The sequence below is a fragment of the Paramormyrops kingsleyae genome, chromosome 2 (assembly GCF_048594095.1).
Source record: "Paramormyrops kingsleyae isolate MSU_618 chromosome 2, PKINGS_0.4, whole genome shotgun sequence".
Classification (NCBI taxonomy): domain Eukaryota; kingdom Metazoa; phylum Chordata; class Actinopteri; order Osteoglossiformes; family Mormyridae; genus Paramormyrops; species Paramormyrops kingsleyae.
Window position 1 is genome coordinate 40433781 of NC_132798.1, and position 26487 is coordinate 40460267.

Below are 26487 nucleotides of genomic sequence, written 5' to 3' on the forward strand. Positions count from 1 at the left end.
CCATGGACATTCTGCTTCTAAGCTTATTGGCGACTTCTATAAATTTATCTTGCAGAACAGCCCTCCTACCCTTGCCTATGTCGTTGGTGCCAACATGCACCACGACAACTGGATCCACCCCAGCTGGGGCCAAAAGCCTGTCCACACGATCTGGAAGGTCTCCTACCTGGGCACCAGGCAGGCAAGACACCGTACGGGACCCTCTATCACACGTAACTGTCTACTCCCCTAATAATTGAATCCCCCACTACCACAACCTCCCTCTTCCAGGGGGAGGGGGCTCCTCAGTGCCCAAGGGCCCACCTGCCTCCCCAGTCCCTTCCGGCTCTAAAGCTGGAAGCACCTGAAACCTGTTAGACACAGACACCTCAGGTGATGTCGCCTCTGTAACGTTCTGTAACGTAATTGTTCTATGGTACTTTTTAAGTAGGAGGTTAGAAATTTTCAAGGTCCAAGTTACCAGGAATGCATCAACATACTGTAATGTGCAAAACCACTAATAATAATATATAGCACGTGCCTCCTTTTCCTTCAGATAATCCAGGCATATCAACACAGATCACTGGTTCTTTCTTGTTTCTGTGCGTTTCGACCAATCAGATGGTGGTGATGTAATCAGGTCGATTTAGTCATGTTTGCAGCCCTGCTAGTAAGTGGGGCCTTGTCAGTGCAAGTACAGGTCAGGGACAGCTTGGATAATAATAATAATAATAATAATCGATACTTTATTGATCCCCGTGGGGAAATTGTCTTTACACCTCCTTCACCGTGTTCCTTTTTGTCCGCGAAGGGCAGCCACTCGTAGCGGCGCCCAGGGAACAGGGCGCTTATAATTTATATCCCACTTATAATTTATAATGGGAAACCATCTCTTTGTGGATCGGCTCATATACGGCTCAGTTTTGGTGGCAGTGGAGAAGCGCCAACATACAGTGCAAGTTAAAACAATGGCACTTCACTTAGGCCCTGGCCCTTTGGTGATGGACTCAAAGTTCATTGTTCAGTGGTCAAATAATACTCCTAGATTTCTGATAACAGGAGCAGGTTTAATGGACACAGCATCAATACAAACTGAGAAATTAGATGTTTTGGATAATGAGGATTTAGGACCTAAAACTTCAGTTTTTATCAGAACTTGGTTTGAGAAAGTTGTCATGTATCAAAATCTTCAAATTAGTGTTTTGGGAGGGGATTCAATAGGGGATAGCGAACAAACACATAACTGAATATCATCTGCATAGCAATGAAAGTGAAGGCCATGATACGAATGTAGATGTAAATTAAAGAAAGAGGCCAAGAACTGATCCCTGAGGAACACCATAACTGAAAGAAGAGATAAATGACTTGTGTTTGCCTAGAGCAGGGTTCCCCAATTCCTGCAACACTGTGTTGCAGACTGGCCTGCCAGGACCGGAATTGGGGAACCCTGGCTTAGAGTGATAAACTGTTGTCTATTTGTGAGATATGACCTTAATCAGAGAAGGGCTATACCAGTAATACCAGTATAGGAGAGGCGGAAATTGAGGACCTTACGATTTACAATATCAGGAGACCCAAGGAGATCATTGACCACATACAATAGAGCTACTTCGGTGCTGTGCTGTTTACGGAATCCATACTGAAATGGCTGAGTGCATTTTCCTGAAGAAGATGAGTCAATACAACTTTTTCTATGACTTTTGCTAGGAACAGAAGATTGAGATAGTTAGAAAGACAACTTTGACTTGTCAGGTCTTAAACTAGCTAACATTATCTAGAAAGTTAGCTAGCAGGAATTACTGTCCAGTTTCTAAGTGACAGGGGGAGGTCATTTTACTAAAAATGAAAAGTAACAATAGTATACATGTTAGCACAACATTTTCATGCTGTGTTGCTGTAGTTTCGCTGTTAATGCAAGTCATGCCTTTAGTAAAATGACCTCTTTGTGTCACATAGAAATTATGGCCAATAATGCTAGCTCGGTAACTTGCCAGAAAAAGTTAGTTAAGCTAGTTCTAGATTTGACATCCATAACACAGCAAGCTAACTAAAACTTAATGCCTTGGTTCTGGAGCAGAATCCACTTGTACTGGTATGTTAACTCCCGCCCCCACATCAGGACATTTCTAGGAAAAGTTGGCAGTCCCTATTCTGTCATTCACACAAAAATGACAAAGAAACTTTGAACCCCCAAAAGTTCATGCCTTTATTGGTTACTCCACCTGCTGGAGAGCAGGGTTCATTGCCAATGCACGTTGGCCTAGAGCCGGGCATAAGAGTGAATGCCAGGTCTGAGAGCCCAGACAATGAATATGTGTTTGAAATGGCTTCACTTTACAACCTGTTGTGATACCTCTGATGGATCTTATGAAAGAAAAATGGAGGTACAATCACACTCAAAATAAACCAGCAATGGATAATTTATATAATGTATTCTATAGTGAGTAATCTCAAAGCATTCCACAAGCCATGGATGGCATTATAAAGATGTACTAACGAGGTTTAACTGTAATGCGAAAATGTAAATGAATGCTGACCGCCAGCAGCGGCCTTTAAAACAACATGCAGCTGGCCGTAGTCAAGGACAGCAAGCTACCACGGCAACCAGTCCTAAACAGCAGGCAAATTAGCTTAACCGCAATTTTCTTTTCTTCTCCCCTTCCTCCTCCTCTCTCCTCTCTTTTGTATTTCCTATTCATGTGAGCTAGTGCCCAGGGAGGAGCGCCTCGTCATTTCCGTGCCAACCACGGGTAATGAAAGGCTAAAATGGCCAAAACACAATCGACATTTCACTTTATAATACTGTCAAAATGGAATAAAGTTTGTAAAATTAGTAAAGCTTTATATGAAAACATACTGTACTATACTGCAGGGGCTTCATGCAACTTTTTTGGGAAATTTCTAATGGTGGACACTTATCTTTACTGGTATGCAGAAAACGTGTGCAGCACGTAAGAAAATATTTTACTAAAAAAATTATTAGAGTAATTATAATCAAAAGAAGAGGACTGTATAGAAAGCATGCCTCTGGACCGAAGGTTTCTGGCAAATTATAGAAGCCATAGATTGTTTATGGTGTTTATTTTATCCAGTGTTAAAATCATTATGTTTTATATTTTCCTGGCATTAACTTTAAATGTTTACTTGTGATGATAATCCATTAGATAATCCAAATCATGTTGGTGAAATGAGAGCACTACGAGTAAACAGTTTAATTTAAGGTGGATCAACTTGGTTTTTGTTATTTACATTGTGTTTCTTCTACTATTCAGCATTGCAGGCCTATGCAAAATTTATACAAGCAACAGGCCTAACAGAAGAGAAAGGCTACCAAGCGACCAAAAGATGTCTGGGATTCACCTGCATTATATCATACATGTTTGACTTTTGAATATATTTGGAAGATATGTAAAGGAGAGAACACGAATGTAATACCTGCATCCATACATTCCAGGTCAAGCTGAAATAATGGGCATTAAACAAATCTGGCACAGAGATGTTACATAAAAAGCCTACGGACAGAGCTGCAGACTGGAAGATAAAGCAATAAAGGGCAGCAAGGCTGTAATTAGACTGGCATTATGAAAAGCCACGGCGACGCGACAGCGACAGTCAGCATCGGCAACATCCATTTTTAACTCCCTGCCAAATTCTCAGCTGTCAGAAGCCACTTTACAGGCCGGTCAGAGGGCTTACTGTCTGCAGATACAGGACAGACCCCAGATGCAGTGCTCAAACCTAGCAGAAGGCAGCTGCAGGAATCACCACTGCATCTCTGAGTACATAAATATTAGAGCTGGGTATTACCAACTAGCCAATCATACAATAATTCTCACAATACCAGTGTCATGGTTGAATGTGTCGCAATATTACTATTGTATCCTGATCGTAAACTCTAATAATGAAATAATGGAACTACTAAAACTTACAAGCCAAATTTAATTAATCGGCTTTAACAACCTTTAGCTAAGTATCTTGAATAAAGTCAGTATACCAAATAGCTCCCAGTCACACAAAGCATGCATTTCTTTGTGCTAACCAAGTAGACATTTTTAAGATCATAAATGGGGGGGAGACAAAGAAACATCTGACTTGTACTTCAGCATTTCAGAGGAGGACACTTCACTGCATTTTTGCATCATAGTGCACTTGGTCATGTAGAAAAAATTTAATAAAACATTCAACTGTACCGCCAGTGTTAAACTGCAATAAATTAGGAAATTGATGCAAAGTTTCAAAATGTCAATGAAAAATAGTGGCAAACTGAATCACAATTTAATACTGGCGGTATTGATGCAACTCTAATAGATATGACATTGGTATAAATGACAATGATAAACTTCTATCCATACAGCTTCAAAGCCACACCATAAAAATATCCCACTTTCTTTTGTCTTGAATTACTCTAAATGCTTGCCGAGTCACCTTTTCAGGAGTAAGATATCCAGCAGGGCATCATCTTGGCAGAGATGTTTTGTGCAGAAACTGGTGTAGGCTGGCAGCGGGCTGGCAGTCTCTGGGATGCGACTATGGGATCACTCCAGCCTTTGCTCATTTCACAGATAAGGATTATGCTCGGCCAGCCTTTATTACATTTTCCATTAAGACCTTGACCGGTAACAAGGTATCAGTATACTACAGTATACAACTTAAACACAACTGAAAAGCTTTGTACTGAGTACATGTTCCCCACATACAAAAAATGAACATCTTCAAGGTGGCGAGTTAAACTTCTTTCAGAATGTCACTGGATGGTGTCACTGAGAGTACTTGCCTTTTAAACTCAGAGAGGTAGTAAACACTCAAAACGGGATATTTGTGAATAAGATTTTATGTTTAACCATGTATGAGATTCAGGATTCCAGCAGTGCAAGTCTGCACAAGCCATTGACTCGTGTTCCTCTCTACTTTGCTTTTCAAAGGAACGATTCAGGTGCTCACCGACTGGTGCAGGCAGCATGATCTGCAGAATGTTCAAATTCATCAATGGACCCCAATCTTGGCAAATGCTTCCGCACCCTCATTACTAGTGAGTGTATCACAGGTGATACTTGATTAAACCCTTTGCATATACAGATTAACCTTCTGAAACGGCAGAATTCTCCCTTCTGCAGCACCCTAAAATGCTTGGGATCCAGGGGTGCATTTCCAAAACTGCTACATTGTTTGCAAGTTCTACCTTAAGTTGTATCTTAACGCTCTGATGTGTTTCCTGAAACATTCTTAGTCAAATATATCTTCCGTAAGATATACTTTTGTAAGATTGGTCTGAGCCTCTTAGCAGTCTCTTATCGCTGTTGTTAGCTCATACTGTTCATTTAAAATAACACTACCATTAAGGGTACAGTTTGATAACCAAACATCACTTAGCTAAAAAAATAAATGGTCCACATGATAAAATGATTGTCTGATACGTGACTACAGTCATAAGAACATAAGAACTATACAAACAAGAGGAGGCCATTCGGCCCATCGAGCTCGCTTGGGGAGAACTTGACTAATAGCTCAGAGTTGTTAAAGTCTTATCTAGCTCTGATTTAAAGGAACCCAAGGATTCAGCTTGCACTACATTATCAGGAAGACTATTCCATACTCTGACTACACGCTGTGTAAAGAAGTGCTTCCTTAAATCCAGTTTGAAAGTTTAATACATTTTTCCCCAAAAAGGTCCCAGGGATAGTGCTTAGTTGGCAATACTAAAGCACACAAGACATTATCTTATGTTAAGACAGTAATGCAACTTTCTTTCGGCTACTTGGCCATTGCTCGTCCCAATATTGGTGCACGCACAAATAAAATAAACTGGTGATACTACAATCTGGGGACCCAATTGGCGAAAATCATATTTACGATTAGATGATTCAAGTTGTTAATTTAGCATTTTATTTTTAGGTTCTCCCCAGTTCTGAGGAATGCCACATTTTGAAGCATTCCTGCAGTATTATATTTAAAAAGAACATCACTTTCTCTCATGCGAGTCAAGCAATTGCTGTGTAGAGGGAATAATCAATTCTCAAGCCATCGATGTGAACCAATCAGGTGTTTTGGTGCCTGTTAAGGTCGCTCCTAAGAAGCTCTCCTTTCAGAGACTGTTCAAGAAACAGATGCAGCAAAAGAAATGCCATATCTTACTCTTCATAAGACACTGGGAATCATCGTTATCAGGAAACGCACGCCAGAATCAGAAAGAGGCCTAGTTCTCCAAACAACAAATACACTGGAACCTTGGTTTCTTTTTTTAGCGTCTATAAATGACCATATCAAAACTGGTTAGTTAGTTTTACAATAATAAAATTCACCTTCATTTTAGAAATGTCTCTTCTGCTGCTTAATCCTTTTTACACAACAGGAAAAAATTGCTTCAGGTCTAATTCTTGGTGTTAAAGTTTGTTGATTATCTTTGGTTGTCTCATATATACCTGAATTACCTAAAGTTGTCATAGCTGAAGGCTTAACTGCAAAAGACACTGAAAAACCATTCACTATATTCATTGGGTGTTTAAAATTCAGAAGTCACATGACTACAATATAAATATGAATAAATTTAGTATATTTAACTTCTACATAGAATATTAGGAATAATTTGTTCACTGGATCATGGGATCATCAACTACATGGGGGATCTGCAGTGGTACGATAAGGAAGGGAAGTCACTGCTTTCCTCAAAGCAAATTCAGCAGCTGCTATCGTATTCCCATCCCTCTGCACTGTCACGAATAAGGCTGGTGAAATACAAACATTTAGAAGTTAAATGAAAGTTAGGAAAGAAAAAATCCCAAGCAGCACAATTGTACAGAGGAGTAGTTTAATACAAGGAAACAATTATTTAACAAGATTAATATTCACTAGAAACAAAACATTCATTTTACAATAAAAAAAAGGTTTTACACAAAGCATCCAAAAATATAAGGTGGGGGAGCAGGGGGAAAATAATATAATTAAAAAATGCTCCATCTCTTACCTATTCAATATAGAATAACAATCACAAAGCTGTGGCAATATAACTTTTCTTTAATTACATAATGGTGAGAATAAAGATTTCTCTTTTTAAAGAATAAAACTGCAATCACAACTGATCCCCAACTAAACAAAGCACGCAATAAATCTTGTTATACAAGACTAATAAAGGCACAAAACCAGACAGGTTGCACATGGATTCAGCAGAAGCTTATCTTACAAGAGAATTTGCAGTGTGTTTCTAGAGAACTAGCCTCCCACTCGCACCCAGTCAGTGACCCTAAGATAGACTGACTGGACAGACTCCATTGAAATGGCACAGTACTGAATGCATGGAGCACAGTCAGTACTCTAGGGCAAAAATACAGGGAAGCAAAGCTTTTGCTTTCCGGGAAATGCAGGATACAAGGCAAAGGAACAGTTAAACCGCTTCACAAACCGTCATTTGATCATTTATGGCTATTCCTCTAGTAGGTGATTGAATGAGCCTCTCATTTGCCTTCAGAAAGGAAGCAGAGCCTTTGGCTTGTCAAGAATGAAAATCCCAACAAAACCGTCCAATCCAAGAGAACAAGCCATTGCAGATATTTTCAGAATTGCAGCGCGACAAAACCACAAAGCAGACACTAATCAGCCCAGAGGAGTCACGCTTCCAGTTCTACCATGTCTTAGCCTATGATGCCCATTATGAAGTCCAATAAGACCAGTATCCCTCCAAGATTTCAGTTGTGATTTAAAAAGGTAACAACTTGCTGAATTACAGGTCTGATCATGTAAACAGAGGGTGTTTTTAAGACCTGCAGCAAGATTCTGTTTTCTCTACAAAAACATTTTCATCCTAAACTGAGGCCAATGCCCAACATTGTCTGGCGGTAAGCTTTGTCTAAAATTTCACCTTCCAAATCAAAGTCGAAAGGACAGAATGGGAGGGATGTTTGCTTTATTTCTTGGGGGGGGGGGGGGGGCGGGGGGGGAGGCTGTAAATGAAAGCACCGAGAGCACAAATCAGGTAGAGGACGGGGAGCCCGAGATTCCCGAGTGGAAGGGCCAGCAACGTGGCACTTACACAGTCTTTGTATAGAAAGCTTTAACAGTCATGCAAGGGCAGTCAATTCAGTCAATTGTCACAAGGTGGGAGAGGTCGACTCACTACGGGGGGCAGGTGGTGGTGGGGGGGGGGGGGGAGAGAGAGAGAGAGAGAGAGAGACAGACAGAGTGTGTGTGTGTTTGTGTGTGAGATACACACACAGGAGGAGAGGACAGGCCAAAGCTCCACACTGCGAAACTACATGCGCATGTTTAAAGCCTCCATGGGTCTACGACCCTCAGGCAACAACGCAAAGCTGGGGTGGCCGGGGGGGGGGGGGGGGGGGGGGGGGGGAGGTCGGTATACTAACGGCAAACTATAAGATGTGCAAAAACACAGTTTGATTATGCCTGCCTTGGTATTAAAGCAAGCTAGTCATCACAACAGCTGTAAAACAGGGCTCTGCTGTAGTAACTTACTGTAGATTACCTCATGTGAAATGCTGGAGCCTGAGGAAGAACAGAAAATCTTCATAATGAAACACACTTACAGGGCAGCGACTTAGACTGCTTAGGAGAACAGCTGACAGGCTAACATGACACTAAAGGTTCGGAACGAGAGGTGGACGAGGCTGGCAGCCTACTGCCACACAACGGGGGAGTTTTAGGCTCTGGCTGGCTTTGTTTCGGGCTGGTATAAGGGAGCCCTTTAGTAGTAGGTGCTGTCACTTAGGGGGTGGGACTCCTTAGCACCAAGCAGTGTTAAGTACATGCTCCTCCCTGGCTGCCCATTTATACAGGTAAGTGCTTGTGTCTGTAATCGAAATGGAGGCTTAATATTCTGTCTGACATTTGCAGATCAGCACTGTCACCACATTACAAGCAGCCTGGCTACAGTCAAAAGGGGTTTATGGAAAGTTTAGGAAAGCTGCAGGTGGGATGTTCCATAAGTGCTTTATTAAGATCCCGTAATATCCCTTTATCTTCGGTAGGTGATGATGAATGATGATAATAATAATAATTCTCAAAGCCATTCTTCAAGTGACACCCCCCACAGCCAAAAAGAATGAAGTGGCCCCACCTGCCAAAGCTACAGGCAAAAGGATAACAAGTGTGTGTGTGTGTGTGTGTGAGAGTGAGTGAGTGTGAGAGAGAGAGAGAGAAAGAGAGAAGGGGGGGGGGGGGGGGGAGGGAATAATTCCCAATGCCCTTCCCGAGCGATCAAGCGGGAAGGTAGTTATGTTGAGCCGAGACGTGAACCAAAGCACATTCTGGAAGAGAAGCTGGCGAGGAGGACAGCAGCACTGGCGTTGTATCCATCCAGGGGAGATCTGTAAGGGCGGCAAGGGTGGGTGGGGGTGAGCTGGCTGAATACACCGTGTTACTTATCCTGATTGGCGTAGGACCAAGCACACGGCAAGGGAATGGACCGAGCTGCATCTTGTGAAAGACTACATTACTACATTTGAAGCCATTTGTTGACCACCAACAGGTTTGGTGGATTCAAACAACTAATTTAATAGCACCGTGGGGGAGGGGGAGGGCGGTGGAATTGAATTAAACATGAAATGATGATGATGATGATGATGATGATGGATGACAGATGATGGCGGCCCTCCACAGACTGTGGCCTTAGTGTGGTGGAGGGGCTTACGTGCCTTGATGATCCACAGAGCCACGCTCCTGGCAGAGGGGTCTGTGGGGAGAGACTAGGCAAACTATGACCCAACAAAGACACAAAGAAAGTTACCAAGGAGAACCAGCGTCGGGAGATGGCTAGACATAGCTGGCCTTACTTCCAGAGAGAGCAAGCTGTAGAACCAGAGCTCTTGACTGAGGTTCGTGAGTATTTATACTTTTCTAGGCTGATGGCTGAACAGATGCAGGTCTTCCCAGCAGACAAGAGGCTTCCTTCTATGTGGCTGAGTGTTGTGGTGGAAAGTCCACTTTGAGGGACTCCTTAACCTGGCAGATTTGCCTTCTAACCCGGAACTGAGTGTTGAAAACTGGTAATCTGGTGGATCAGTCTACAGTTGAAATCACTATGGTGGTCAAAGGACTCCACAGTGGGGAAAACTGCAGGGGCAGATGAGATCTGTCCAGAGATGTCAAGAGCACTGAATGTTATTGGGATGGGTGATCTTCACTCCTGTTTGAGATGGAGAGGATGTTGAGGCAAAGCAACAGCCTTGTTATTTACTGACATCATGCTTTTGGTCTCATCAGACCAGGCCCTCCAGCTTGCACTTCCATGCCTGGTGTGAATTATGAGGATGAGAATCAGTAACTCCAAATCTGAGGCCACGGTGCATCTGGAAAAGAGTGGATTGTTTTCTTTCCCTTATTGTCAGAATTTATGTTTCTCAGTATGTTGTTTGGGACTGATGGTGAGAGGGAACATGGGATTGACAGGAGGGAAGTCAGACCAGGCATCCGATTTACCTCAGTTCATGTCTCTCTTCAGCTATGGTCATGAGCTCTGTGTAACATCCGGGAAAACAAGGTTGTGACTGCAAGCAGGTAAACCAAGGTTTCCTCACAGGGTCTCTCATTTATAACAGGGTGACAAATTCAGAAATCCAGAGGGACCTCATCAGGTAAGGTCAAGAGGAATCAGTGGCACCTGGATTGCTCCCAAGAAAGCCGGTCTGGGCACGTCCAACTAGATGGAAGTCCTGGAGAAAACCTAAGACATGCTGGAGGGATTCTCTCTCAGATGGCTTTGAGATGCCTAGGGTTCCAACAGGATGATCTAGAGTCTGTGGTCATGGAAAAAGACGTCTGATCTGGCCTGGTGCAGCCAGCGTGACCCACCATTGGGAAGGTGGGATGGGATGGGATGGGATGAATGACATGAGGGCAGAGAATAGGAATTTGTACTCATACACATGAATTAGTAGAGCAATAACCTATAACTGTGTTCAACTGTGTATAGCAGAAATAAAATGATGTAGAGCCTGAACCCCAACCCAGAGTGGCAGAGGAGCGCCCCCTAGCTGTCACCTGCCAATTAGGTCCTGAAGCTAGGCTGGAAGCGCGCCGTCTCTGTGAAGATGAGCTCCTTCAGGGTCTCCTTAGGCAGGTCATCCAGTTCCATTTCAAACTTGAAGGGAGCCTCAGCTACAGGCTAAGAAGGGGATCACAATGGCAAGAACAATTAGGGACACAAAGCTTCTAAGGGGATGACTCAGCCGTAAGCCTGAAGTTTGTCCCTTTTAGAAATTAGTAAAAATTCCCAGCTGTATAAATTATAAATGTGAGGAAATAAGCAATCGATTAATCAAACAGCACCACTGATTACAATATTCACTGCATTATACCAAGTGTTAATTTAGGACATTCCAACACCACTTTTCGGTAACTTCCATTGCAGGTGCTTTAAAACATTGGGCTTTATGTCGTGGCTGCTTTCAGCACAATTAAAGGGGGGGGCGGGGACACAACAAACTAGACCCTTTGAAGGAAGCACCAAGGATGCCCATTGGCGACTGCAAGTGATCACAATGTCTGTCTTGATCTGCAAATTCCCAAAATCAATTTTAATGACCTCCTCTGTGGGTGGTTCACAGACTGCCGTGACAGGAAGGCAGCACTGTGGCTGGAGGTTTACACTGCATCACTCCTGTGTGCTTTCTCGGTCTTGGAGGCAAAGACAGTAGCCCATACGTACAAAGAATCATCTGTGGGGGAGGGGTGACCCAGAATAACCCCGGGGCTCTATATAAGTCTTCCCTTTCCCCGTTACTCAAATACCATATTACAATTGACATTTTAAGTAACACTGAGGCAGGTGCTGGATACCCCAAGCAGTGTGCGAGGGGCTTGGCATCCCTGCCAGTCCACGTGTCACCACCACAGGTCACCAGAGGACCACACCACTGGACACCACTCTAGACAACTTGCACAATAAATTGCTCCAAATATATGTGTAGGCTTCTGCTCAACATTTAACACAGTAATCCTATCCAGACTAATCACCAGCTATTAGACCTAGTACACAATTTGCATCAGTGGCAGAGCCTTGCGAGTACAGATTGTCAGAAACACCTCTTCCACTTGGTCGTTGGCATCCTACAGGGCTGTGTACTGAGCCTCCATGCTATCCTCACTGTTCACCCACGCCTGTGCTGCCAGGCAGCTCCAACGCCATAATCAAGTTAGTGCTAATGACACAACCATCGTAGGTCTGATCACCAATGACTATGGACTGGCCTGTCAGGAACCTCTTCCCAAATATCAGCAAGATTAGATCAACTGCAGGCAACAGAGACTGGCGCACTGCCATCCACACTGGTGGGGATGCTGTAGAGTAGCGGTTCTCAACCTCAACTTTTACCATGCCAGCTCAGTCACAACCCTATATCAAAATTATATTCATATTATGTTTAAATGAACAATATGATCAAGCGTGCAGTGCACTCTGCAATGTACACCAATCAATGCCTATGGCTCAAATCTGATTGGATGTGCCAGTGAATTTTAAGCATCTCTGGTTTGATTTTTTGAATTGGTTGAGTGTTCAATAGTTTTGCGTTTTAAGCCTTTGCAGACCCGAGACCCGTTTATATAGGTTAGGGTTATGGTTGGGGCTGGGAAATCTGATCAGCAGCTTGCTGGTTTTAAAATGCTTACATTTCCAACTCTGCCTCGCGAACCCATTCAGAAACTGCCACGACCCAAATTTTGGTCGCGACTCATGGGTTGTGAATCACTGCTGTAGAGTGCGCCAGCAGATTTAAGTTCCTGACACCTCCCACTAGTCACATGACACCTCAGCAGTCGGACGGCAGACTGAGGGATGTCACCCTCAGTGCCAACAGAATTTTACAGAATCATTGAGCACAGCAGTACAGGGCACTGCAGGGGCTGATGAAGACCACTAGCATGCAGCTCAGCAGTTCAGGACATAGACCACTGATCATCAACTGGCGGCCCGCTGAGCCGTTCAATCCGGCCCGCGACTGGATTCCAAAATTGTGAGGATCAAAAAGAAAATAGTGGTCCACACTATTAAAGCAACTAAAACTGAGTCTCTTGTCAGAATAACCACCATTTATGACTATATTTAGGCTATGAAATGGAAAAAGTATAAACATTAAACATAATGTTAAGCCAAAATTAGATTTTTATTTCATTTTCTTCTGAGGGGTCCTGCCCCCAAGGAGACTGTCTGGTAAAACTCTGGCCCTCTGACAAATATCATTGATGACCCCTGACATAGACGTTTATGTTAAGTGCAGTAATTCGGAATATTTGATTTAAAGACTGATAAAATACCCCATAAGTTTGTTGTAATATTCATTGTGATCAGTGCAGCACCTAAAATTTTATGGAAATACTGCACGACTTATTCTCAGAGAATCATGGGTTTATAGCAAAAATAAATTAAACATATGACTGGCAAATGGATTTTAACCTGTTACTGTGGCAAAATACTGTGGTGAGGTATTACAGGCACCAAAGGAAGATCAGATTAGTTGACAGAAAGCAATGGCAACTTTAAATCTTGGCGATACATTTTGCCAAGCAAATACATACACCTAATAAGGAACACAGGGGATCAAAATCATTTGGTATTGAAGGCAGGAAAAAAGATCCAGTGATTCCTGAAAGCATTCAAACAGACTGCATAGCCACAAAAAATACAAATCGCTAAAGAAAAGAATATAATATAGTACAACTAGTAGCATTACAACTCGCAGCCTTCCCTCAAAATCCCTTTGAGACATTTAGGGATGAACGCCAAGCAAACATCACAGCTACTGTGCTGTGGTGGGTTATGCGAGGCTGAATTCTATTGGCATGCACTCCAGTGGGTGGTGATTACGAGATGGTAAACTGGCACCCAAACAATATTTTAAAACAGCTAGGAAAATAACGAAGGGTTAATACTGCCCTTTCAAGACCCCGCAAAGCAAAGTGCAGTGCTCACCTCATCTGTGGGGTCGTAATACTGCTCCAGGTAGGGGTGGGCCAAGGCCTCCTCCACTTCAATGCGCTTGTGAGGGTTAAAGGTCAACATTTTGTCCAGCAAATCCAAAGCTAGCATAGACACAGAGAAAAAAGTACCTGAGAGATGCGTACAGCCAGTAGGGGGCAGAGTAGCCAGGGGCTGGAGCATGAGGCCAGCTCATTTTAAGGGAAACTTGCTTCATGAACAAGATGCCCAGTTATGGATAGATGTTATGGAAGTATAAGAAGCTTTATGCTGTGCAGCCTGCTTTTCAACCCAAGACCAAAATTTAAGATAAAACACTGGGACATTTTCTGGCATTTGAGGCTACCGTCCATTGGCTTTTTGAGCACAGTCTGAAAGGAAAGCGGGACAGGCTGACCTTTCGGATCAGCATTGGGGAAGAGTCTGTTCCAGGGCACTTTGCATCGCATAGGGAGAGACAGCAGGTAATTCCGGGCTTTGAGGTTGAATATGCAGTTGAGGTCTTCCTGAGAGGGTGAGCCCAGGATGCCTGCAGGGAACAAGTGGCAACTTAACAGCTACATCAATATATACACACACAGCAAGGTCAATAAGGTATATATACACCAAGGCTTCCATGCCTCAGTAGATGACGGACAAGTTAATGTCTTCTCGTTTGGCAGGGGAGCAATGTGACAGCAACACAAATGTCAACAGTCATGCCTGCAGATAAAGTGGCCGTGGTTATTGCTGGGGGCTGCTCCTTTATAAAGACAAAGCAAGGCAGCATGAGGGGCTGAGGCAGTGGGGGCCACACATCCTGCCTGCTGTGCACAGACAAGAACACTGATGACTGCCCAGGATGGCCTGTCCCACATAGGTAACGGAATCAAGAATGATCCAAATATAGGAATGACGAGAGCCATCCTTAAGGAGGCATCTGTTCAGAAGAAGAGCCAAAACTAGCAGCCTGTGGAGGAGCGCAGAGATGGCGGGAAACACAAACAAATGAAGGCCAGCACCTTGGACTCTTACAGGTATTCGCAAGGTTTGTGTCAATATGAAACATAATGACTAACAAATCTTTATGGCACCAAAACGACTAATTTACAAGATCCAGGTGTCTGATTACTACAGGCTACAGTGTCGACATTAAGCACCAAAAGGTAGACATCAAGTTATTGTTCTGCTCAGCGAAGCCTCCTGATTCTTCCCCAGGACATGATTGGCGTTCCCTAGTGACAACACCCTCAGTGCACAGCTCAAATTCCAGCCTCCAGAAGTCCGACCCTGGCCCTACAGCCAGATCACCATGTTACATGTTTCTGAGCAGAGGTGCACAGTCAGCAATTTCAGCAGAAGGAAGCAGTTCTGATGAGATATGGATGGTAATCAAGCAAGACGAGGACAAACCAACTTCTGCAAAGAACCACTGTGCCTCCCACTGTTGACGTCTATATCGCTCATTCTTTCACTTGATCGCTTTGCACACCAGAGTGGCTAAAAAGGGCCCATTTTCATGCTAGAATGCATGACCATTCCTGCAAAGCTACTTTAATGTCAAAGTTATCAAAGAGTGACTCACTTATCTCTCATCCTTAGGAGCTGGGGAAAAATAAACTGCTGGTAAAGATCGTGACGTGCACAAATTCTTTCAGCACGAAATTTGTACTGCCTCAGTCAAAAATTCCTGAATGTTGTAATTAATAATTACAGTTGATTCATCATAATTACATTGCCCATTAGAGGAAGTAACATGAAAGTTTACCCAGAATATGATTCAGTTGGTCCAGGTAATGCTTTCCTGGGAAGATTGGCCGGTTGGACAGCATTTCAGCCAGGATACAGCCCACTGACCAGATGTCGATGGATTTAGTGTAGCCCTGGAACCACAAAATTTTTTTTTTTTAAAATAACGTGTTGCCATGAGAATAGAACTCCACAAACTATGAACTTTGAACATACAAACACCAGCACCAACTGTAGGAATCAGGGTAAATCGTAGATACTCCAGCCCCATGAGAGCATGTAACAATGGCCTGCCGTTTAGTACGGCAATTTAACGGCCAGCACTCATCATTAAACTTATTACTGCTGAAAATCCATTGCAGCAGGGACAGTAAGCAGAAGAGCAGTCATGATTATGCATTTAAATTCAACTACTCAATTTTATATATACATAAATGATTAAAGATAGCATAGTACATGCAGGTCCAGCGAAAGCCTTAGTTTTGTGGGAGCACTTCACATTAAAAGTGAATGAAAATGCAGTCTGTTAATATGGCAAAGCAGAACTTAATCACAACAGCATGACAAATGCAATACCATCATAAAAGGCATTGCCAGACTTGCCTAATAATGTAGGATTAGCCATAGACCACTATAAGCTACGCACCCTTCAGTCTCGGAGTAGCCTAGCTTATCTTTGTCATCATTCTAACTTAAATTATCTAGCTTAATGATTCTTGCATCTCAAGACAACCAATGCTAAAACTTAAGTCAAAGTGAAAGTGAACTTTATTGTCATCTCAGTCATATAAATTATACAGTGAGACGAAATGGCTACAGTGTACAGATACTAGCGCAAATAAGAATAAAAAAATTAACAACAATTTATAGATATGAAAAAAAAGAAATTATAAAATGCAATATGAGGTAGTAGTAAAATTGACCTTCCAGCTTATCCAATTAGCAGCATGGCTTACGGTATTGAAGCAGTGTTTAATAACAGGTGTTCATAGAACACGTTTAAGAGTTTGTGTAAGAGCTGACCAGTTAGAATATATAACAGCAAAGAGAATCGATAGACACAGTATAGGACAATGATGACTGTTTAAATTGGAGCCATGACAAAGTGACAAATGCAGTGTGCAAAAATACTCAGACGGAATGTGAATTTCCAGTGCTTTTGGCGTGTATATGGGAAAGTGCTGTGCATGTGTATTTTAAGAGGTGGATGAGGCAGTGTTGAAGATCCCAATGGATGGTGTGGTGTTAAGGAGCCTCACAGCCTGGGGGTAAAAAGTGTCCCGCAACCTGGGGGACCTGGCTCTGCTGCTGCAGAATCTCCTCCTGGATGGCAGAAGGGTGAAGAGTCCATGCGAGGGGTGGGGGGGGGGGCGGGGAGAGTCCTGCATGTTGCAAGCCTTGCAAACACTGTGCTTGTGAAACACTTCCTGAAGTGATGGAAGAAGCACACCGATAATGTTCTCAGCTATCTCCACTGTTCGCTGCAGGTGCTTGCGGTCGGACGTATTGCAGTTTCCATAAAAGGCAGTGATGCAGCTGGTCAGAACGCTCGCGACAGTGCCTCTGTAAAAGGTGGTGAGGATGGGAGTGGGGAGTCTCGCCCGCTTCAGCCGCCGCAGGAAGTGGAGTCTCTGCTGGGCTTCCTTGGTTAAGGAGGTGGTGTTGCTCGTCCACGTAAGTTCCCCAGACATGCGCATGCCGAGGAACTTGGTGCTCCTTACGATCTCCACAGGTGACCCGTTGATAGAGTGGGATGTGTGCAGGATGGGTCTTCCTGAAGTCCACAAATCTCCTTAGTCTTGTCGACGCTGAGAGACAGGTTGTTGGCCCTGCACCATACGGACAGCCGTTCCACCTCCTCCCTGTGGGAAGATTCAACATCCCAGCTTATCAGTCCAAGCACAGTCATATCATCCACAAACTCGATGATGTGGTTGGAGTTGTGTGCAGCTGTGCAGTCCTGAGTCAGCAGAGTGAAAAGCAGAGGACTGAGTACACAGCCTATGGAGCTCTTTTACTCAGCGTGATGGTGCTGGAGGTGCTGCAGCCCAGTCTCACAGGCTGGAGCCTCTCGGTCAGGAAATCCAGAATCCAACTGCAGAGAGTGGTGTTCAGACCTAATCCACTCAGTTTCACAATCAGCTTTTGAGGGATGACTGTGTTGAAGGCGGAGCTAAAGTCTATGAACAGCATCCTAACATAAGTGTATATATATTTTTTTTGTCCAGATGTGTCAGGGAGAGGTGGAGGGCAGAGGAAATGGCATCTTCAGTGGACCTGCTGGACTGGTAAGCAAACTGGAGGGGGTCTAAAGAGGCGGGCAGATTTGTCTTTATGTGCCATGACCAGCTTTTCGAAGCACTACATGCGAGTGCGACGGGTTGGTCGTCATTCAGGCACGTCACTGATGACTTCTTCGGCGCTGGGATGATGCCGGTGGATTTGAAGCACCCTGAGACAGACGCCTGGCTTTAAGATGTGTTGGTGCTATTAAAGTGTTTGTTGATTCTCTGCACGTAGGCCCCGCTTAGTGCTCCTCAACGCCCGAGACAGATTAGCTCTGGCCGCTCTGAGCAGCCCTGTTTCCAGATCCGAAAACACTTCTGGTCTTCAGCAGCATGCGCACTTCTCTCGTCATCCAGGGCTTTTGGTTGGCTCTCGTGGTGACATCCTTGGATACAGTGACATCCTCTATGCACTTGGTGATGTAACCCATCACAGAGTCTGTGCATTCCTCCAGGTTGATGGAGTCACCATTAGTGGCAGCCTCCCTCAAAATATCCCAGTCTGCTGAGTCGAAGCAGTCTTGGGGAGCCGAAACGGCACCAGCTGGCCACACTCTGATGTTCTTGCGGGCTGGTTTGGATCAGCAGGGACTTGTACACAGGAACCACGAACACACTGATACGGTCCAAGCAGCCGAGGTGGGGGAAAGGGCTAACCCGGTAACTTAGTCACTGCAGGCTAACATCAAATTGTACACAAGTCATAATTAAGGGTTAATACCACAAGCTGTGCATTATACTTTTTTAAACACATGCCAGAAGGCAAAAGAATGGGACAACGCATAGTGGAGATTATAGAAGATTATAACTGCACATTTATTTACTACTGTGATTCACCTAGCCAACTCAACAAGTACAAGTATAGAAAATTAATCAATATCCTTCAGATTCGAGAATTCACCAGCGCCAACTTTTGTGTGAGAGTTTGTATCATATAAACATCTAAGGAGTGTATATTTTATTATTCTATTTTGTGACTGTATCCATGCATGTATTGAATTGGCCTTTTTTATTGCTTCCCCACACTGGCAAGAGTGGGACATGGAAGAATCAACAAACACACAGAAATGATACCAGAAAGTTTACTTTGAAATTTTTGTGATTAAAACTGCAACACAAACAGAATTTATCTACATGGTAAACCCGAACAGTACTAACACATGACAACTGCATATTAATAAAAATCATCCACCTAGTTAATCAAACACAAATTGGGCAGTTTGAACTAGGTGTCAATTTTTATTTTAATGACTATTTAAGAGTAAACAGCAGTAGTCCAATTATTATTTTTGAGTAAGCAAAAATAAAATAATATTCTTATTACATGTTCTGTACAGGTTTATGATACTTTTCATTGCAAAATGCTTAACAGTAGCCTGTGTTTTTTCATTGCTCCTTTGGCATATGAAAAGCTTGATTTTGCTCAATCATCCCGATACATATTTTTGCAGTGCAATATTAGCTCTTGACTTCACTTAAATCACGTAGTATACAGGACCCACGGATGGTTCGCTAATATCTTTGGAAAATATCACCCGCGATACGGGTGGTCTACTGTACATGACTCCAGTAACTTTAGATTTTGTTTCATCCACAGATAACGTTCTTTTACTTTAATGAACTACATGCTAAATACAGCACTGCATAATCTTCAATGCCTTTTTAGCTGAAATCTATGCCTTATGTAAATCTTAATGGTAAAATTGGCCAGACTAATATGGTGATGTTGATGGAATATCTACATTTGTACAATTATGATTTTGTCAAGTACACATCGCATGGCAGTTTAACTTAGCACCATTTGTATTTTATTTTTATATTATTATTCATTATTATTAAATGTAGCCAAGTTGTACCTTTACATTGCTGGATAAGGGTGTACTTAAATGTTACATTACGCTTAAAAGTATAACAGTTCAGGGGGAAAATAATATATTCTTTGTATAATAAAACATTGCAAGTCCTGCATTCAAGCTTTGTGCCATTTTATTACACATTCCTGTAGATGGTGAGCAGTTAACTTCTCAAACAAGGCATCTGAGGGTATGTTTTCTTTCTCTAAATGTATTTTCCTGGCTGATTTAATAACTTCCTGATGAGACAGTCAGTCAATTTCATATTAATCCATTCATTACCAAGCTGATTTTACCTGTTAACTATTTTTAATTTTTTTATGGTGTACATGATTCTTTCAGAAGCAGTTTTATGCTGAGCTTGACCAGCACAGTGTGTTTAGTGACCTTGACCAGACAAGAGAACTTCACATACAGGCAGGACAGCAGAGATGCTGCATGACAACCTGAAGGTTTATGATTTCCAGGTCAGTTAAACCATTTATGCCTAAAATGCCAGCGACAGCAGAGTCTATGATTGCCAGTGTTCACTACTGTTATCACTGTCTTTAATGCACATAAACAGATCATATAAAGCAAGTCAATATGTTGTCATTGCTGGCCATGTGAGCCTTGGCCAGATTCAGTCTTGCATCATATTATGAAGGTCTTCTCACTGCGAGCCATTTCTACTTGCCGTTTGCTTCTAGCTTAACTGCTACTTTGGTTGCCCATACATCTCAGTCAAGGCCAGTGCGGGATGGTCAGGTTAAACATTTGTATTATAAATGCATTTTTTTTTTTTTGCTTGTCTTTCTAGAAAGTCCATGACATTAACACAAGACACACTGTAACCAGTTTACCTGCTTGAGGACAGGCCACAGTTTCTGAAGGGATGTCAGTATTGAGTGCCTTAATAGAACTGATAGAACTTTCACTGTTTTTCAGTCGCTTGCTGTGTGATTCCCAAACTAATCAAAACATGTATTCTTTGTCCTGAAATTTTGGTTTTTTTGTCTTTTCTAGAATACCATTACTGCCACAATGTTGCACTTTGTAAATTCCCATACTCTGATTCCAGTACCAAAAAAAATAATGACAGGGTCTGTACTCCTCCATTCATGTATTATGCTGTTTGTCTGCAGTAATTTTTACACTTGGATGTCAGACATTTTCTTGAGAAACTCATGGTCACGATACAGATAACCAGGTCCTTCAGTAATATCTCCGTTTTAGTTGAAGCTTAGCTTCAACATAGCTGACTAATATTGAGATGCTATTGAAGGGCCTGATTATCTGTATCAGCTGTGTTAAATAAGGGCTGCAGCTAAGCTTTGTAGGTTGGTGGATCTCCAGGAGCAGGATGGGGCAGCCCTGCTTTGCAGTGACAGTTGCTTGTTAAATAAAAACACAAAACTGAACAGCTATGTGTGTCTAATGTATAAAAGTAATGAGTCATGTGAACTCAAAATTTGGCAATGAGTTTTACACATTCAGTTTTATTGCATGAACAGAACTCAAAATGATCAGGTATCATTTATGCAAATTAACTATTAAAAAACTAGAAACTTTGTATAACCTACTTGGAGTTTTTAAGTTTACTTAATTTTTAAAATTATACTAGTCAGTGATTAATTTTTTAGCACTTTAAACTGGACAAAAACATTTAACGTACTCAAATATTTTGAGGTACTCAGTTTCCACAAAAGCTTTGAGCAATTTGAACATACTATTGGTGCACTACGACCAGGTATCTGTCAAATAAGTTGGTGATGTTGCGGCAAGCTGCACTGATACAAAGCAATGCTGGCAAATCACTTGCTTTTGCTCAATATTCCCTCTATGGAAGAGGAATGTCTTTGTGATCAGTTCTTGTTAGCATTTTTCCTCCTCACTAATTCTTGTTTAATTTCTCACAAATGCACCACACTATGAGTAGGTCCAACAACAAGGACGAAAAATGATGACCATCTTGGAGAATGAATGCAAAGCTCATGCAGCAGCAGTGGAGGGAAACTTTTGACTGAGTCATTCGTTGTCATCTAGATTTAGTAGATGATATCAGAAAAAGAACTCAGTTAAAAGGTGGCATAGAATGCATTTTTCAAGTATTTTAAAATTTAAATTGCTCTCTGGTGTCTACATAGAAGGTTTGTGAGCTTCTACCTTCTTGCATAATGCAGGCATAGTGTTAGCATAGCCATGACTGTTTTTAACATTGCAATTATTTTAAATCTCAGTCAACAAATGATTTCACGACGCTAGCTTTGTCATGCAATTTTTATCAAGCACTCCAATCAGCAAGCTGAGCAGCTTGTAAACGTCATTCGTAATGAACTTGGACTGCTACTTTAAATGACTGACTTCCGTGTTGATTAGATATTTGTTTAGTTAACCAAAAATAGGCTACAGGCAGTACAGAAGTCTCTTATCAATGTCAGTATCACAGACTTCGTTTTGTTTAATAATCCCCTGCTAACCTGGGGTACGTTTCCCAAAAGCACAGTCACTAACAATGTTAGCAACTTACAAAGTTGGAACCATATAACTGAAAGGTTCCAATTATGTAAGTTACTCATGGGAGCTGTTGGGAAAAATTCCCCTGAACAGGACTTACCTTTTTAGCCTACTAGAAATAAATAACCTTACATTAATGACTGTTAGCATATGTTTTTCATTGCCAGGTGCCCTTGTGAAGTTGTGCATTTAGGCACATTGAAAGAGGAGACATGCTGCATGTTATGCAGACGCACTAGGCTTGAAAATGGGCTGCTATGTTAAGCTTGTGGTGTAGTTAAGACTTACACAACAAACTGATTTTTTCCCACATTTTACATCTGCAGGATTTAAATTTGAAAGCAGAAATTGCAGTGTGTGCAATTCACAGTATGTCAGTTCCATGTACTGAACTCTCCTTATTCAACTATGCTGAGGTAGTCAGATTTTCATTCTACAGTGCCTTTAAAATTGCAGAGAAGTTTTGGTTCCTGTCATGGCAAAAATGTTTGTGCCAAAGTTATTGTCTTAACCTAGCTGACTATGACAGTCCTTAAATGAGATAACCAAATGTGCATAACATGCAATGTTAATATTAACATCGTGCATTGCGAGTTTAAGGCATCCACGCACTTCAAAATAACGTCTGTACAAAATCAAACATGTCAGCGAGCGCAGTCTGTCACGCACTTAAAAACGATGTCGCCACCTTGTTCATTCCGTGTCATTTCACAACCTTAGAGGGCACAGTATGTTTTCGATGTAGGCCGCCTCCCACAGTCCAAAAACATTCAACGTCAGGGAACTGAGTGTCTAATTTGACCGTATGTGAGTGTGAGTGACTGTGCACCTGCAAAAGGCAGGTGATTCCTGGATTGGTTCCCGCCTTGTGCCAATTGCTATACATATCTTAGAAACAATTACAGCAGATTCTAGGAACCCGAACGCCTCTTGAAGGTGGTGAACGTGCATCAGCTCTCGCTTCAGAGTATGGGTTTGTCATTCATTTCATGTTTAACGCTTTTGCATGTGTGCTATTTCGTGTGTGTATTAGTTTTATATTGATCGTTAATGTTTTTATCACTAGGTAGGTAGGTACATTTAAATAGGCAATCATTTGGGAGTCTGGAACGTATTAAATTCATTTAACATTATTACTTACGGGGAAATTTGACTTGGACCTCGACCAAATCGCAACTTGACCAGCCTTGTGGAACAAATTAAGTTTGTGTTCCAAGGTACCACTGTATTTGATTAATCATTACAGTAAATCAGTAGATTGCTCGAATGTTAATAAATGGACAATGACATCCCTACCAGGCAGCAAAACATCATTTAAGCTGAGGGATCTGTGGCAACAGCCCCTGATTGAATGGTCACCCAATAACATAGTTAGTACAAGGAAAAGAGGGGAAAAAAAACAGGCTTTGTGCACGACTTTAATTACTTTAGAAAAATAGGGGGTCTGGCATTGATTAACGTGCCGATTCAGGCACTGGCGGCCATCAATCCAACCCTCTCACACATTGCACCCAGAGCCATAAGGCAAAATATCCTAACAGAAACGCTCCACATTGAATCAGACACGATCCAAAAATGTTTGGAACAATACATCAAAATCTTAAGTGGTAATAAAGATGATCTCCAGCTAGAGTAAGCTATATGGCATAGGAAACTTTAAATTTGACAGGGAACAGCGTATACATTAAAGGCATCAGATATTCACTGGGGGAAAAAAAACTGACCGAAGGGTTTTACCCCAAAATTTCCTTTTACGCACAGATATTCCCATAATCCTTTATAAATTATAGTAATCTGGATTTAAAAAATAAAATAAAAAAATAAAGACCAAAAAAGACCACAGCCACTCACCTTGGAGTTGAGCATGATCTCAGGCGCCCGGTACCAGCGCGTGGCCACATACTCCGTGAGGAAGCCTGTGTGGTCGTGATCAGGGTCTGCCACGCGGGCCAGCCCAAAATCACAGATCTACGGGGGGGGGGGGGGGGGGGGGGGCACCAAACAAGCATCGCCTTAGTGAGCAATGGAGCAACAACCAAAGCAAACATAAGCCTACATCACTCCCTCAATGCATGTACATTAACCCCATTCCGTGTCTATAACGAAGATGAAAGTTAACTTTGAATTTTTCCTCATTTGTAATGGCTAGAAACATGGAAGACGAAATCTGACAATTACAAATAAATCAATCAATACAATAGATCGGCCAGAGAGACTGATTTGCTGACCTGCGCTCCATTACCTGGGCTTTGCTTGGATGACAAGAAATGCTAGATGGCATCTTAGTAACACCAAGTTCACAGCACACGACTTTCCAAGTTGTCAGATCACTATACCGTTCTTATGTATGGGGTTCCATTTGTGCCAAAGATGTGTCGATATGCATGTCGATTGAACAGGAAAGAAAACATTTTTCTGTCAGTTCAACTTTAAACTGTACTTTGTTGTCTTAGCACATAATTCGTTGTCCTCCTTGTTGACTGCGTCATTATGTATGTCGTCCAAATGTGTCTCACTTACGAATGTCGTCTTGATGCGTTATGTTGTTCTTGCCCTGCTGTATCATTGTCTCTGTCTGCGCTGTGACTCCTTCTTGTAACATTCTCAAATACACCAATCATTCTCCAATACGCTCTTGTTTTTACATGGATATTCAACAACCTGCAAAGGCTACTTCTGTCAAAATAAAGTTAGGATTCCTTTACTTTTTCTAGTTTGTCAGTCACGTAGTTCACCTGCACATCTAGCATATGAAAATGTGCTAACCAAATACATTTGAATTGGTCTACGTGGGATTCAGGGACAGACAGCATAATAAAGCAGGATGTGACGCAAGACGACAAAAGCATTACATCGATAATGTATAAACAACGAGAATGACATATCAAACATGCAGGACAGCATAGTTAAACGACATCAGGATGACATGCAGAACGACACAGTCAAACGACAAGGATAACGTGTTGACATATTTGGTCGACATGCAACAGAAGTCAAACGACAGGGAGGACTAAGACGACAGAAGTACAATTCAAAGTTGAACTGTTTTGTCAGGTGCGCAAACAAACGCAGACAATCTCATTGTCAAAATAGATTTGTCACAGCTGAAGTAGAGTTCAAAGTTGAATACGCACAGACAAATCGTTCATTAGATGTTCAGTCGACATGAACAGTGAGCTATTGAAATTCTGGCACAAATGGAACCTCATAAATATGAACAGTACAGCGATCTGACGATTTGGAAAGTCATGTAGTGGGAACTTAGCATTGCTAACAAGAATGCCAATTAGCGTTTCTTCTCATCCAAGCAAGGCCAAGGTAATGGAGCACAGATCAGGAAAGTCCCCCTGGCCAATAGTGCTTTAGAAAAAGGGTTAGGGTTAGGGTTAGGGCTGCCTACCTCATTTACATGCAGATGAATAAAAAATATTAGGAATAAAACAATTCTAAAAAAATCTTTGGAACAGAAAGTAATACATTTATTTTTTTATAAATCTTTGAATTAAAAAACTACTTATTTGTTTGTTTATGATTACGTCATGTTTCGTCCTCCATATAAACATGAATGGGAAGCACTGTAGCAATAACCTTTGAAATGCAGCACAACTGATGCATGTGGATGGTTGTGGTTGCTGCATGCATATAGCAGACCACAGTTGAAGTATGAGTTGAAGGACAACTCATACTTCTCTTTTTTTTTTTGCGTGATTTCGGTTGCAGACGGGACATAAATATTGTCGTTAGGGGGTGGAGGTGGACGGTTGCAGTCAGTGTGAGCATAACCCAGATTTTTATGTCTAGTGGACACCTTGCGCATCTGTGCGCATCAGCTGTACATGTGCAACATGACTGATTAGGCATTTCCAGTAAGGGGCAGCGTGGAGTTTCACAGGTCAGCAGTCAACGACGAAGGAGTAAAGGAAGAATAGTTACTGTAGTAGCAGTAGTTATCATGAACAGCTGCATGAGGAGGATACGTGCAAATGTAATTATAATGTCTGGACAGTATGAAGAGAGGCATGTGGTATTTTACAAAGCAGCACTATTCTGGCATTTTTTAATCTTGGCAATAAAATTCACTGAGTGGGTTGGGGTAAAAAATTTTCCCCCAGCTAATTTTCTCATAAGCGTATCAAAATATTGTGGTATGCCTTATTACTGTAATATCGCGTCAGACTAATAACATTAAAACTATTGACAAAAGTTTACCTGTTTCACTACACTA

General features: G+C 42.1%; 1 protein-coding gene across 3 annotated transcripts in view; it reads right to left on the reverse strand.

Moving 5' to 3' along the window:
- Positions 1 to 7902: 7902 nt before the first annotated feature.
- The window catches only part of mapk1 (mitogen-activated protein kinase 1), a 32144-nt gene continuing 13559 nt past the window's right edge, over positions 7903 to 26487 (reverse strand). The window contains exons 4-9 of one of the 3 annotated variants that reach the window (XM_023838962.2): positions 24114 to 24230; positions 15648 to 15762; positions 14298 to 14429; positions 13895 to 14004; positions 10970 to 11089; positions 7903 to 9293 (exon numbers count right to left, since the gene is read on the reverse strand). In XM_023838962.2, the coding sequence (XP_023694730.2) occupies positions 10973 to 11089; positions 13895 to 14004; positions 14298 to 14429; positions 15648 to 15762; positions 24114 to 24230 (591 nt within the window). In that variant the 3' untranslated portion in view covers positions 7903 to 9293; positions 10970 to 10972. The other 2 variants (XM_023838960.2, XM_023838961.2) reach the window with 2 other exon arrangements.